Below are 13,532 nucleotides of genomic sequence, written 5' to 3' on the forward strand. Positions count from 1 at the left end.
TAGATTAGCAAAGTGACTGAGCTAATTTGTCCTTTGTGTGATAATGACGACGAATCCATCGAGCACCTATTTTTTAAGTGCAACTTCTTTGCTGCCCTATGGGAAAAATGCTCACATGGATGGAAATAAACAGAGGGCCAATGGGATGGAATCAAGAACTTGCATCGACAGTTACGAATGCAAATGGAAAGGATACTAAAGCTGGAATCTACAGATTAATAATGGCAGCATGTGTGTACTACTTATGGGAAGAGTGGAACTTAAGAATCTTCCAAAAGAAGTCGAGAAGTGTTGAAGTTCTAAGCAGATTAATAACACAAGATGTTCATTGCAGGGGACGGTGGGATCGAAAACTTGCGGGGCAATTGAGAAGGATGAATTTCTTTTCTTAGTTAAATTCGGTCTATTTTTGTAACTAAAGGGATAAGGAAGAAGAGAAGACAAATGTAAAAAGTTGGGAATGTCCAACTTTATGGGTTTTGTTTTACTTGTACATATATTTTCCCTTAGGTAAATAAAATTACTTAATTATCAAAAGAAAAATGTTCAAATAAAAAATAAGAATATTTTGCTAAAACGGTAAAATTCTCGCTTCACTAAAACAATGGGCCGGCCCCATCAAGTAAATCATACACATAGGGACATTTCTCTCGAATTTATAGATGAAAAATAGGAGAAAAGCAGTTTCAAGATTTGAACAAAAATACAGTGATACGTGGATTCCCCATACGAACGACAACCAGTTCCCTGTGTTTTTCACTAATTGATCCTCTTCTTCTGCCAGGTAATACCCTCTTTCTCTTTCTTCCTATTTTTCAATAATTTTTTTTTTTTCTTTCCGCCTTCTTTTTGTTGAAAAAAACAATTATTGGTGTCTGTTATTCTGTCATCTAGTAATAAAAATTTATTTGAGCTTTCTGGGTTTTTATTTGTTTCGTTTTACTTCTGATCTTCTTTAAATTTGTGCACAGTCTGTATTTTTCTTTCTATTATGTTAAATTGTGGACCAAACTAGTTGAATATTGGAACGAGAGCGGTTCAAATGGATTGGAATTAATAGTCTGGATTTGTAAAGCTAATTTAACTAGTTTGACATTAAGACGTAGCAGTTGTAATTGTGTTGTGAAGAACTATGTCTTCACTGTTATAATTGGGGTTCAGTGGTTATCCTATTTTATTGATAAGCAAAAGGAAAATATGATGAGTGAGGATCATATAGCCGACCCCAACTTGTTTGGGACTGAGGTTTATTTGTTATTGTTGTGGTTGCATAACCCTCAAGCCGTGGAAATAGCCTCTTGCAGAAATGCAGGGTAAGGCTGCGTACAATAGACCCTTGTGTTTGGGACTGAGGTTTATTTGTTATTGTTGTGGTTGCATAACCCTCAAGCCGTGGAAACAGCCTCTTGCAGAAATGCAGGGAAAGGCGGCGTACAATAGACCCTTGTGTTCCGGCCCTTCCTCGGACACTGCGCATAGCGGGAGCTTAGTACACCGGGTGGTTCCATAACCCCACCTTCACCAAAAGGGAGGATTCAGTGGCATTCTATGTGTGATTCAGGAAGGTATCCCGTTTATAGTTGGGACGGGAAAAGACTGCGTATGTGTGTGTGTGTTTTTTGGATTTTTTTTTGGGATGGGCTGAGGGTGGAGTTATGGAAGATTTTTCCAGAAAAGTGGAAGTTTTTTGGTAGTGAAGGTTGCAAATATGGTGAAAATCTTTCCTTTTCGGTCTTAACGGGGAAATGAGACTCATTAGAGCTAAATGGATATATAGGATTTAATATTCATATTATTGGTTTCAATTTTCCTTGAACCGAGGGTCTATTGGATACCGTCTCTCAACTTTCACAAGGTAGGGGTAAAGTCTACGTACACACTACTCTCTCCGGACCCCACTTGTGGATTATAATTGGGGGCAGATCTTCCAGCAAAGTTGAAGCTTTTTGATAGTGAAGATTGCATATATGGGTAAAATCTATCTATCCTTTTTGGTCTTGATGGGGAAATGGGGCTGAAGTAGAGCAGAATAGACATGGATTATGGAGGACTCATTAATTAGAATTCAACTAGTTTGGGATTGAATCAATTCTTTATTGTTTTCCTAGATAGGCAAGGGATTGATGCCCCAAGCTTTGGCTCAGTAGTACGGGCATAAGTAATGTGTGGGGTTAGGTGAACGTCCCGAGTTCAAACCATGCCGCGGTCAAAAGCCTGGTATTTTAAGTAGAGAAGGTTATGGGGAAGCCATTATTTACCAGGTCTCGAGCCGTGCGCCAGCTGATTCTTGGGGATTTCTTGATTATAAAAAAGGGGTTAAAAATTGATATGTGGTTGATTGATTGGTTGCTTTGGTCTTAACGAGGATGATCAAGAATGTATTTTCTTTTATATTTGACCAAAAGTATTATTTTTCAACAGAGTAGGTTTTCCATTAGGGGTTAAGGTTGGAGGTTTTGATGAATGGGGATTTAGACCATGAATCTCATGGGAGTGTGCGACAATCTCATTTACACTGGCAGGCAAAATATATGGTTTAACCTCACACTTGACGAGGTTGAGAACCAGTTTGTTGAATTAGGTAAGCCTCCCGGCGGTATGAATCTTGATGAGTTACTAATGAGTGTGTGGAATGCAGATCTAAATCAGTTTGCTGGTGTGGATATTGATAATACTTCCCCTACCGACTTCTTTTCAGCATCATGCTAGCTTAACTCTGGCAAAGGCGATTAGTAGTAATACAATTGATAAAGTGTGGAGAGACACACAACAAGGTCAAACGGTGAGAAATCTCGACAGCATGAACGATCAAGAGAGAAAGCCAACTCTTGGCGAGACAACTTTGGAGGACTACTTGGTGAAAGCTGGGCTTTTCGGTGCTGATGCTTCTTTAGGACATACAATGTCATTGGATAATCCTACGGCAGTGCAAAATTTTGTGCCTCAGATAGGCTTGTCACCATCTCCTTCGATTGATGCGCTGTCGGATACACCGGTCTCTGGTCGGAAGAGGGATGCTTCGGACTTCGATAAGACTCTTGATAGGAGACTAAGGAGAAAGATCAAGAATAGAGAGTCAGCTGCACGCTCTCGAGCCAGAAAACAGGTGTGCTGTCCACGAATGTTTTGCTCGCAACCTCAGTTTGCATTTGTACTTCACATTGTAATCTATTATTTGCATGGTGTAGGCTTACCAGAATGAGCTCGTGAACAAGGTCTCACATCTGGAAGAGGAGAACATGAAGCTTAAGAAAGAGAAGGTAGGGATCCTCTCATCATGTATATGAGGCTTCAACCACTAGTTATATATCCTTTAAAGAAGAATTATTTGTTGTGTTATTGGCTTCTGATTTCATTCATGCGCTTAGCAAGCTGATTTATAACTCCTTATATTCCCTGTGCCATTTGTCTCAAATAACAGATTGGAGATCTCTGATGATCAATAGTTTATCTTAAAGGGAACCGTTGTTGACTGTAGAAAGATGAATCGTCTTAGAAGTGAGATAATTAATATCCGAAGGACTACTGGCTTTGCACTGGAATTAGAGAGGTCATTAATAAATAGGCTTGTAAAGAATGTGGAGTTACCAGAGAAATACTCAAAATGTGAAAAAAGGGCTGAGCCTTAAATCATATCAAACATATCCTTTATGTTTTTAGTAACTCAAAGAAAGAAGTAAAAGTAGACTAGTCATGAGTCTTTATAATAAATAAAAAAGTAGACTGGTCATGAGTAGCAGTTTATGTCTGAGGTACACGATTTAAGATACTTCTCTTGTTAATGTTATATCAAATAATCTAATAGGTTTTGCCTCAAACTAGCTGTTAGTACCGTTTAGAGTTTGTGAATGTCCATGATTAGCTAGCTTTCTTTGAATAAACCTTGTGATTTGGCATGGATCCCTAGTTCTTTTTTTTGGGGGGGTGGGGGTGGGGTGGGGGGCGTTGGGGGGGAGCTGAAAGGGGAGGAATGATCTAATTTTGTACTGTGTAGGCAGAAAATGAGTTCTCTTTGGGTTGAAAAGTGACATTTTCATTTGCTGAGTTTATGCTTGACCTGGGTTTTACAAGGTAAAATGAATAAATGATGAGAGCTTTGTAATCAGCAGTCCTTTTAAAAAGAAAAAAGGAAACTGTGTAATGAGCAGCGATATGTGTAACTGCAAATATTCCCGTTTCAACCTGTCATTCTTAAAAGTAAGCTGATTGATATATATATTTGGCACATGGTGCACAAAATGGTTTATTTATTGTGTATTTTGCTTGGAGATGTAAATTGCTATAATAGTCCCTTATTTTCAACTTGGTCCTTTTTTTTTTATGACGGTGGTTTCCGGGCTAGCTTGCGTGCACCTCAATTATTCCACCTTATATTTATGGCATTACCAAAATGTCCCTTCAAATTACCACAACGTTTTTCCCCGAAAAGGACTATTTTTGCTTTCCCAGTTAAGTTGGGGGGAAATGATCAAAGTACCTACTAAAAGATAGTAGCAGAGAGGAATTGCCAATGAGGTGTGTGTGAAAGCCTAGCACCAATATCTACTATCTACCTTCATTAATGTAAGCATGATGTTTGTATGTCACTGTGAGTGGAAAGAACACTTAAGAGCTGATACAAAAATAGAGCAAAGAACACTCTTGTTTGTAGGTTGCTCCCATGGTGTTTTTGTTTGGAGAGCTTTGAGTAATTAATATTTTAGATTCATTAGTCTTCACACCTTTGGTATGTTTTGTCATCCGTTTTTTAAAATAAAACTAAATATACATAAAAATGCAAAATATCCTTAGTTTGTATTGTTCATCAATATGCCATGCTATAGCAGCTATACCATGTCAATATTTATAAGAGCACGCCATTAACAGAGGCAGATGCAGCGTTGCAGCAACGGAGATGAAGCCAGTACTTTCGACGTGGAACATAAGTTTATATGGAAAAATCCACTAAGATTGCAACAAATAGTAGGTCTGAACCCATAATTTAAAACTACAGTAGGCTCAGTGCTAAGAGCCTTAAATTTTTTCCTTTGGCCGTTAAGGAAAAACTGTGAATGCGAAGATCAATTAGTTTACAAGTATAGAAAGGTCAGTTAAGCAGACTAAAAAAATGTCATTAAATGGAAAAAAAGATGTCATAAAATGGAACCAAGGGAGTTGTTATGTATACATGTCATTTGGGTTGGAAAGGTAGGTTCAAACTTGCTTTTAAGTCCCCTTCCCCTCCAAAGTCGGTCGTAGTGATAGTGTGCAGGTGTCCATCTCTCTAGCTTAACTTGGAAGGTGCAGAGGTACTGATTCCCCAAATTTCTGGTTAGTTTGTTGACCATTTTGATTTTTGACTATGCTCTAAAGATGGAGGATAAAAATGCATCACCATGGATAAGGAACCATCTTTTAAATTTAACGTGAAGCACAAGCTAGGTAAAAAACAAAACCACAAGCTAGCTTACTACATATGTGATAAGTAGTTGCATTAGAGTGAGCATAAGATCATCTTTTAAATGCTTTGAGAATATTATTTGATAGGTAATGCTTTGAAGCTCTCTATCATAAATGAAGTACCCAATTATCCAATTAATGCGCACTTAGTTATGTGGTTAAAAGGATTGTTTGGCATCACCAGTGTCTTTAATAAATTTAGTGGAGTGGGGTTGGGAGTTGAGTTTAGAATATTTTGCTTTTTACCCAGAAAAAAGATATTATGCTTTATCATTCTGTTGAAATTCTTGCCTTTTTGAACAATTGACACAATGGTGAGAAGTGAATGCTGTCTCTGATGATTGATGTGGCATTCTTGCGAGGACACTGGTGAACTGATGGTCGTAGTTGTAGTACACGGTGACTGAATGAGTTGGGCTTTGGTGATTTTCTTGTTGCTCTCCCGATGTAGGAGAATTGAGTTACACTTTGGAAATTCATTCCCTTCTTTCTTCCTCGCTTCGTTGGAAAAATGATATTTGCTTCCTTAAATTACTCTATACAAAATAACAGAAGGAGATGCAGGAAAAGGCTGGGGAAGATGTCAAATAGAAATTCAATCTAGAGTTCCCCATAATTCTTTCTCTATTTTACGTTATCATCTAACACTCGTTAGTTCATAATTGTGTCAGCTTTTGGTTTCTATTCCATTTTTCCATGGCGTTTGTTCCTTGCATCAATGCATCCATAGTGTCCTTGTCAGTTATGAAGACTTGTGCTCAAATTTGGTCTCGTGATAGTTTGGTTACTAAAAAAAGCATTGCTTGCATTGTAAATGTGTGACACCCTGATTGTGTTTGATCAATGCATTTTAGAACTTTTTGGTGTGGCGAAAGGTGTTTGTTTTACTTTGCTTATTATGGTCCAAAAGTAGTAGTTATCTTGGAGTTATGGTGCATGTTGACCACTTCATCTTGGTCCTGATCTACGTAAGAATTCATGTACTAAAGTTTGTATTATTCTGCCTTTTTTCAAGGTTCTCTCTCTCTCACACACACACGCACACTAGAAAAGACCCTGACAGCCTAGTCGTACTAGACTACTAGTGTCGAATCACAAGTATCCTAAAGCTATAGGGGTATTGAATCATGGTAGCTGCCAAATCAAGGGTGGCTGTGGTGTTGGTGCCATGGGATTAACATTCTATGAAATTGGATCTTTGATGTTATACGTGTTTGATTTTCCCTTTCCAAGTATTATATAGACATAAGCCGTGTTTATAAATCTTTAAACAAGTAACTAGTCGCACTAGTGCCTTTCTTCATTCTTTAATAATTTGCGGCCCATGTCTTTCATAGTTGATTTATGGGACTTTTTGAATTTTTTTTTTTTTGAGAACTGTGGTATCCTGGCCAGTTTGCGCCTACCTTGACTAATTCCATATCTGCTACCTCCCATTAGCACAGGTGCCGGGTAATTTTGTTCACCAATGCTTGGACAGATGGGGGTCTGTGAAAATTCTACCCCAATAGTATTATTAAATCAAATATTCTTTCGTATCATTTGTTAGAGCGCATCTGCAGCTAGGTTAGCTGCTTTGGCCGTTTTAGCTGTTTCGTTAGTGCTGATAACATTAAGCATTTAGTGGACGTTGATGTATATATTTCTTCTGGTGTATTAAGAAGTCCTATTGTTTGGTGCGGCAAAACTAGTTGCTCTATGCTCTGATCTTACGTGCTGACAAGGATCCTTTTGCCATATAGTTTCGCGCCGACTAAGATATTTGGATAAGCACCGTGGATGCCATTCTTGAGTTCTGTCGCTTAGTAATCCAAGTATGGTCATTCTGCAAATTCAGAAGCAATGGACAATTTTGTATCCTCGGGTTGTAGATAGTTAACTGCTTTTTCACGTCGAGGATCTGCATTATGACTTTCCTCCTTTTTTTCCTTGTAAAGTTGTTTCGAAGAGTGTTGCAAGACATGCAAATGTCGCTGAGGACTGGGAATCTTGTTGTATATTTCCTACTCAGTTTTCAAGATGTCTTGTTACTAGGGCTAATTCCGCATAGTGGTATATATACCTGTCTGGACTTGGCAAAACGCGGTACATCTACATGTTATAAAAGACACCTTTACTTACTTCCGTTCCTAAGCATAGCATAACATCTTGCATCGTCTTTTTAACCAATATGTTACTGAACTATACCTTGCAGGAGCTAGAGAAGATGTTATCCGAGTTGTCATCTGAACCAAGATACCAGCTCAGACGAACGAGTTCAATCTGATGAGAGTGCTTTCTCTAGTTATTTAGCAGAAGTTACTGTAGTTTTGATAGGCATAGGATTGTGTATCCTCTATGACAGTTCTTTGAAGTTGGAGATAGGCCTTAGCTTGTTTGCTTCTGCTGGTGATGTGCTTTGCTTCCCGCCCATAACTTAGTTTTTTGTTTGTTTGTTTATATGTATATGTTATGGATATTATTTAGAAATACTGATAATGAAATGGACAGGAAAATGGACTCTACATTAGGTTACACTTTTAAAATCGACCCGGCCTTCTTACTTCACGAGATTTTATTTAGATATCTCAACTCGGGGATGTCAAATCGGTGCAAGTAATGTAAATCAGCTGTGCTATAGCCTATATGGCAATATGCAATAGCAACTTTAAGGGGTTGTTTGGTACGACGTATAAGGTGGGAAGATAAATTTATACCGCAAATCAAATACGGTATAAATTTAATTTCAGACCAGGTTATCTTATTTTATACTACCTTATCCAATCAAACCTGGGATTACTTTATCCCACCTCTCATATGGTATAAATTAGTCATGGGATTATAATCCTGTCTTTCCCTAGTGAATGTGTTCTCTTCACAATATAGTGACGTTTATAAATCTTTTCAGGTTGCTTAATCTTCAGTTAAGAGTAATAGAAAACTAACACAGAGTTCTATCAAGAATTAGTACTTCACCAGCCCATTAGTGGCTATTACATAGTTTTAAGAAAAAAAATTCGTTTTTTTTTTTGTGTGTGTGTGTTTTGTGTTTTTTTTTTGGTTTGGGGGGAGGGGGGAGGGGTGGGGTTGGGGGGGGTGGGGGGGGGGGGGAGGAGAAGAAAAGGATACATGTTAAGCACAATAGGTACACTATGTCAATTATTTGAGTGTCCAACGGATAATAGGCTCAAACTGTCTAAATGGAAGTTCGTAACAAGGGGGATCTGCATCTATATCCGTTTTTTGAGTCACGTTTTAACTTGTGTCTGCTTTACAAAAAAAATTGCAAGCGTACCCACTTTTTCGCGTAACTTCAGCATACGGGGCTGAAGTAGCAAAGACAATCACGCAAAACTTCAGCATTCTAGTAGACAGGCATGAAGTAGCAAAAAAAATACGCTAAAGTTTTTTTGTCCCGGATAAGATGCTGAAGTTATTTAATTCATTTGTAAAAACTTCAGCACTAAAATAACTGAAGTTTTTTTGTCATGGATTCATTAGTTTTGTCATAAAACTTTTTCAAAAACTTCCGCATAAGATGCCGAAGTTATTTCGTTCATTTGTAAAAACTTCAGCACTAAATAAGCTGAAGTCTTTTTGTCTTGGATAGCTTCTTAAAAAACTTCAGCAAAAGATGCTGAAGTTATTTCGTTCATTTGTAAAAATTTCAGCACTAAATAAGCTGGAATTTTTTTGTCCTGGATGAGCTATTTCAAAAACTTCAGCAGAAGATGCTGAAATTATTTAGTTCATTTGTAAAAAATTCAGCACTATATAAGTTGAAGTTTTTTTTTTTCCTGAATTCATTAGTTTTGTCATAAAGCTTTTTCAAAAACTTCAGCAGCAACTTCAGCAGTATATAAGTTGAAGTTTTTTTTTTTCTGAATTCATTAGTTTTGTCATAAAGCTTTTTCAAAAACTTCAGCAGAAGATGCTGAAGTTATTTAGTTCATTTGTAAAAACTTCAGCACTATATAAGCTGAAGTTTTTGAAAAAACTTCTAACATACTAGATAAATAATCACCTTATTCTTTCATAGTGTATTACTACTATAAAATAATCAGATTGCCAACAATATCTAAATCATAAATGTTGGAAACAATAAACGTGAAAAGAACAGAATTATGTGGAAATATTCACAAATTATTGTCTACTAACTTACGAAATTATTTATAATTTGTTTTTAAATAATCTGATAAATATACTTATGGCAATCATCCCATGAACTGAAGTTTCATAGTAGCACCAACAGCAGCAGAAGAAAGAAGAAGAAGAAGAAACCGAAGGAGGAGAAGGAGGAGTAGAAAGGGGGCTGAAGTTGTTTAAAGAGTGGGTACAAGTCAAAATTTAAAAAAAAAAAAATAGGTATAGGTTAAATGGGGGCGATCAAATAGGGCGCCTCGCGCAATTTTTACCTTAACAAGGGGTTTATATATTTGGCCTAAAGCAAAAATTGTACATATTCATAGCATATACTTACATTCGTCTACACCAAATATGTAACCCATCTCGAATCCACCAAACATGACTTATTGAGACCTCTTACAACTTATTTGGATGGTTGTTCCTCGTTGTATCGTATTGTATTGTTCTTCCACAACAGTGTTTGTTTTGATTGTTTCATTAAAATTGGTTGTATTGCATTGTTAAATCCATTGTTCTGAACAATGAAAAGTCCCCCTTTCTGAAACAACCGATTTGGTGTGGTGGGATTATTTTCTATTTTTCTTTCAATTATGCCCTACTTATTACTCCACAATTCTATTTTACCCTTTATCTTTTTTCTATTTTAACTCCAAATCTCCAACTTATAACCTACTTTGTTTTTTTTCAGACCAATGTTAAAGGTGTTTTGCCGCCTTCTGTTTTATTTCTTCTCCTAATTTGCTTGTAACTAAATTCTAATTAGTTGTGCTCCTTTGTTTTGCCTTCTTCTATCTCGCTCCTTTGTTCTGCTTTATTATTGTGTTTTGCTTGCTTCTGTTTTATTTTTTAAAATTGTTTTTATGAATAATTTTCGATAAATTTAATATTTAAACAATTGAGGGTATTTTAGTAAACTTACTATACAGTACGATACAGTCAAACCAAACAACAAAATATTATTTAACAATAACAAACAATACAATCTATCCAAATTTTATTCATAAAACGATACGGTACAATACAATACAATACATTATAAAACGATGGGGAACAACGATCCAAACAGAGTGTTAGACATACAAGATGCAGTCTTTTATGTGTATATTGATGTATGAATGCACAACACATACTATATAAATATTGTGTGTGTGTATTTGTATGAAAGATCAATTTGGCCTATTCCGCCATAAATATTTAGGCTTTTTTATTTTTAGCCTGTAGATCGAAATTTATTACAAGCACTAGCTAACATATACAAAATGTATACACTAATTGTGTATATAATATGTATATTATATGTATATTTTTACTTAATATACAACAACAACATGCCAAGAATTATCCCACATCGTGGGGTCTGGGAGAGTAGTATATACACATACCTTACCCCTACCTTGTGAAGGTAGTGAGGTTGTTTCTAATAGACCCTCGACTCAGGAAAACATAAGCACCATATTAATTAAAAGATAGACAAGGTGGGACAACACCAAAAAGCCATGTAAAAGCAGCATAAAAACAACACGATAATAAGACTGTCAAAATGAAAGAAAATGACAAGTAGTCATAGAAACCTACTACCAACAGAATGCGAGAGTGCGCGAATACTATTGGTATGAACAATCTAGACCACCTACCCTACTACCCTAATCCTCGACCTCCACACCTTCCTATCAAGGATCAAGTCCTCGGTCAGCTGAAGCTGCGTCGTGTCTTGCCTAATCACCTATCCCCACTTCTTCTTAAACCTACCTCTACCTCTCTGTAGGCCTTCCAATGTCAATCTCTCACACCTCATCAACGGGGCATCTGTGCTCCTCCTCCTCACATGTCCAAACCACCTAAGCCTCGTTTCCCGCATCTTGTTCTCAATGGGGGCCACACTCACCTTGTCGCGAATAACCTCATTCCTAATCCTATCTAACCTGGTGTGCTCGCACATCTATCTCAACATCCTCATCTCTGCTACCTTCATCTTCTAGACATGGGTGATCTTGACAAGCCAACACTCAACCGCATATAACATAGCCGGTTTGACAAGCACTCTGTAGAACTTACTTTAAATTTTGGTGGCACCTTCTTGTCACACAAAATACCAGAACTGAGTCTATTTCATCCATCATGCCCAATACGATATGTGACATATTCATCAATCTCCCCATCCCCCTAAATAATAGACCCAAGGTACTTAACATTTCCTCTCCTATGGATGACTTGTGAGTCCAGCCTCACTTCTCCTCCCCCTCCCTAAGTGTCACCACTAAACTTACACTCCAAATATTCTGTCTTGGTCCTGCTCAGCTTGAAACCTTTAGACTGCAGGGTCTGCCTCCACACCTCTAACCTCGCTTTCACACTACCTCGCGTCTCGTCAATCAATATAATATCATCTGCAAATAACATGCACCATGGCACCTCCCCTTGGATGTCGCGCGTCAGAACGTCCTTCACCAGGGTAAACAAAAAAGGGCTGAGTGCCGACCCCTGGCGCAACCCTATCATGACTGAAAAATGGTCTGAGTCCCCTCCTACCATCCCCTGTCGGGTTTTTGCTCCATCATACATGTCCTTAATCACCATAATATAGGCAACGTGTACACCTCTAGCCTCCAAACATCTCCACAAAACCTCATCGAGACTTTGTCGTATGCCTTTTTTAAGTCGATGAACACCATATGCAAGTCCCTCTTTCTCACCCTATACTGCTCCAAAACTTCTAACAAGGTGAATGGCCTCTGTGGTCGAGCGCCCCGACATAAAGCCGATATACTTTATATACAGAACATATATATTTACCGACTATTATTTTGGAGCCCAACACATCGAGGTAATTATCCCTAAAAAATTTCATATTTTTTTGATAGGATTCATAACTGTAATTATTTATGTCACTCTTGCAATTCTACCCTTTTGGATGGCTCTGGACAAAATCTCTTCTTTAGAATAAAGGTTTTAACTTTTTGTCTCACTCTTGAAAAATCTCATTCTTTCTATCAATTTTGCAGTTCTACCCCCCCCCCCCCCCCAATTCTTAATACATTTATACGACAACAACAACTCAGTAAAATTTCATAACTGCGTCTGGGGAGGTTAGAGTATACGCAGACTTTACCTTACCCCAAGGGGGTAGAGAGATTATTTTCGATAAACCCTCAGCTCAAGGAGACGAAAAAGACAATATTGCTTTATACCTTTATATAATATTTAATTCACACAGTTTGTACGTTGGTTCATACAATGCGTCCTCTACCCTTGTATTTGTAATAACTTATTTTGAATTCAATTAAATGTTGAGCAAATCTACCTCCATATTTTGTTGGATTCTGTTGGAAAAAATTGGATGATTATGGAGAATAAAAGGTTTAGCTTGAGGCGTGTCAAAAACACTGTCCTTAAGGATATTTCACCCACCCCGAGATGAATAATATTAGGCGTATCCCCCATGATTCAACAAGCTCTTCTAGTATAACTAGGAGCAGAAACAACAAAGATTTATGAGAAGAAAACCCAGCACAAAAGAAAAAAGAAGAAAAGTCTTTAACTTTTTTCACTCTCCTTAGAAGATGAAAACACATAAATATATATAGTCCAAAACAAATCAACTATCTAATGGTAATGTTCAAATCTGATGGTAACGTCCAAATAATGAAAAATACGTTGCCAGCATAATAGTCATTATGGCTATATAAAATTTGGCTGCCAGCATAATAGTCATTATTGCTATATAAAAATTTGACTTTTTCAAAACTAATATAAAGAATTCCATAATAGCTATTTAATGGTCAGTTTTAATTTGTAGAAACTGAAATCAAACTTGGTAGTTATCAATTACAAACATTAAAGAAATATATTCAAATTATTTAATGTAATAAAGACCACATTAAAAGAATTAATCTAGATGTGATTTTGAGTATTTTTTTTTTTTGAGTTATCAAATTATATTTCTAACAGATTCTTTTTGAAATCTTAAT

General features: G+C 37.0%; 1 protein-coding gene across 1 annotated transcript; it reads left to right on the top strand.

Moving 5' to 3' along the window:
* Window positions 1-726: 726 nt before the first annotated feature.
* On the top strand, window positions 727-7,964 carry LOC109237178 (ABSCISIC ACID-INSENSITIVE 5-like protein 2; the record flags this gene model as incomplete). Its single annotated transcript, XM_019403445.1, is given in 5 exon segments — window positions 727-784; window positions 2,639-2,685; window positions 2,687-3,106; window positions 3,189-3,260; window positions 7,634-7,964. Coding segments are annotated over 5 exon segments (669 nt in total), but the record flags the coding sequence as incomplete, so codon positions are not given.
* Between the last annotated feature and the right edge of the window lie 5,568 nt (window positions 7,965-13,532).

The sequence above is a fragment of the Nicotiana attenuata genome, unplaced genomic scaffold (genome assembly GCF_001879085.1).
Source record: "Nicotiana attenuata strain UT unplaced genomic scaffold, NIATTr2, whole genome shotgun sequence".
NCBI lineage: Eukaryota > Viridiplantae > Streptophyta > Magnoliopsida > Solanales > Solanaceae > Nicotiana > Nicotiana attenuata.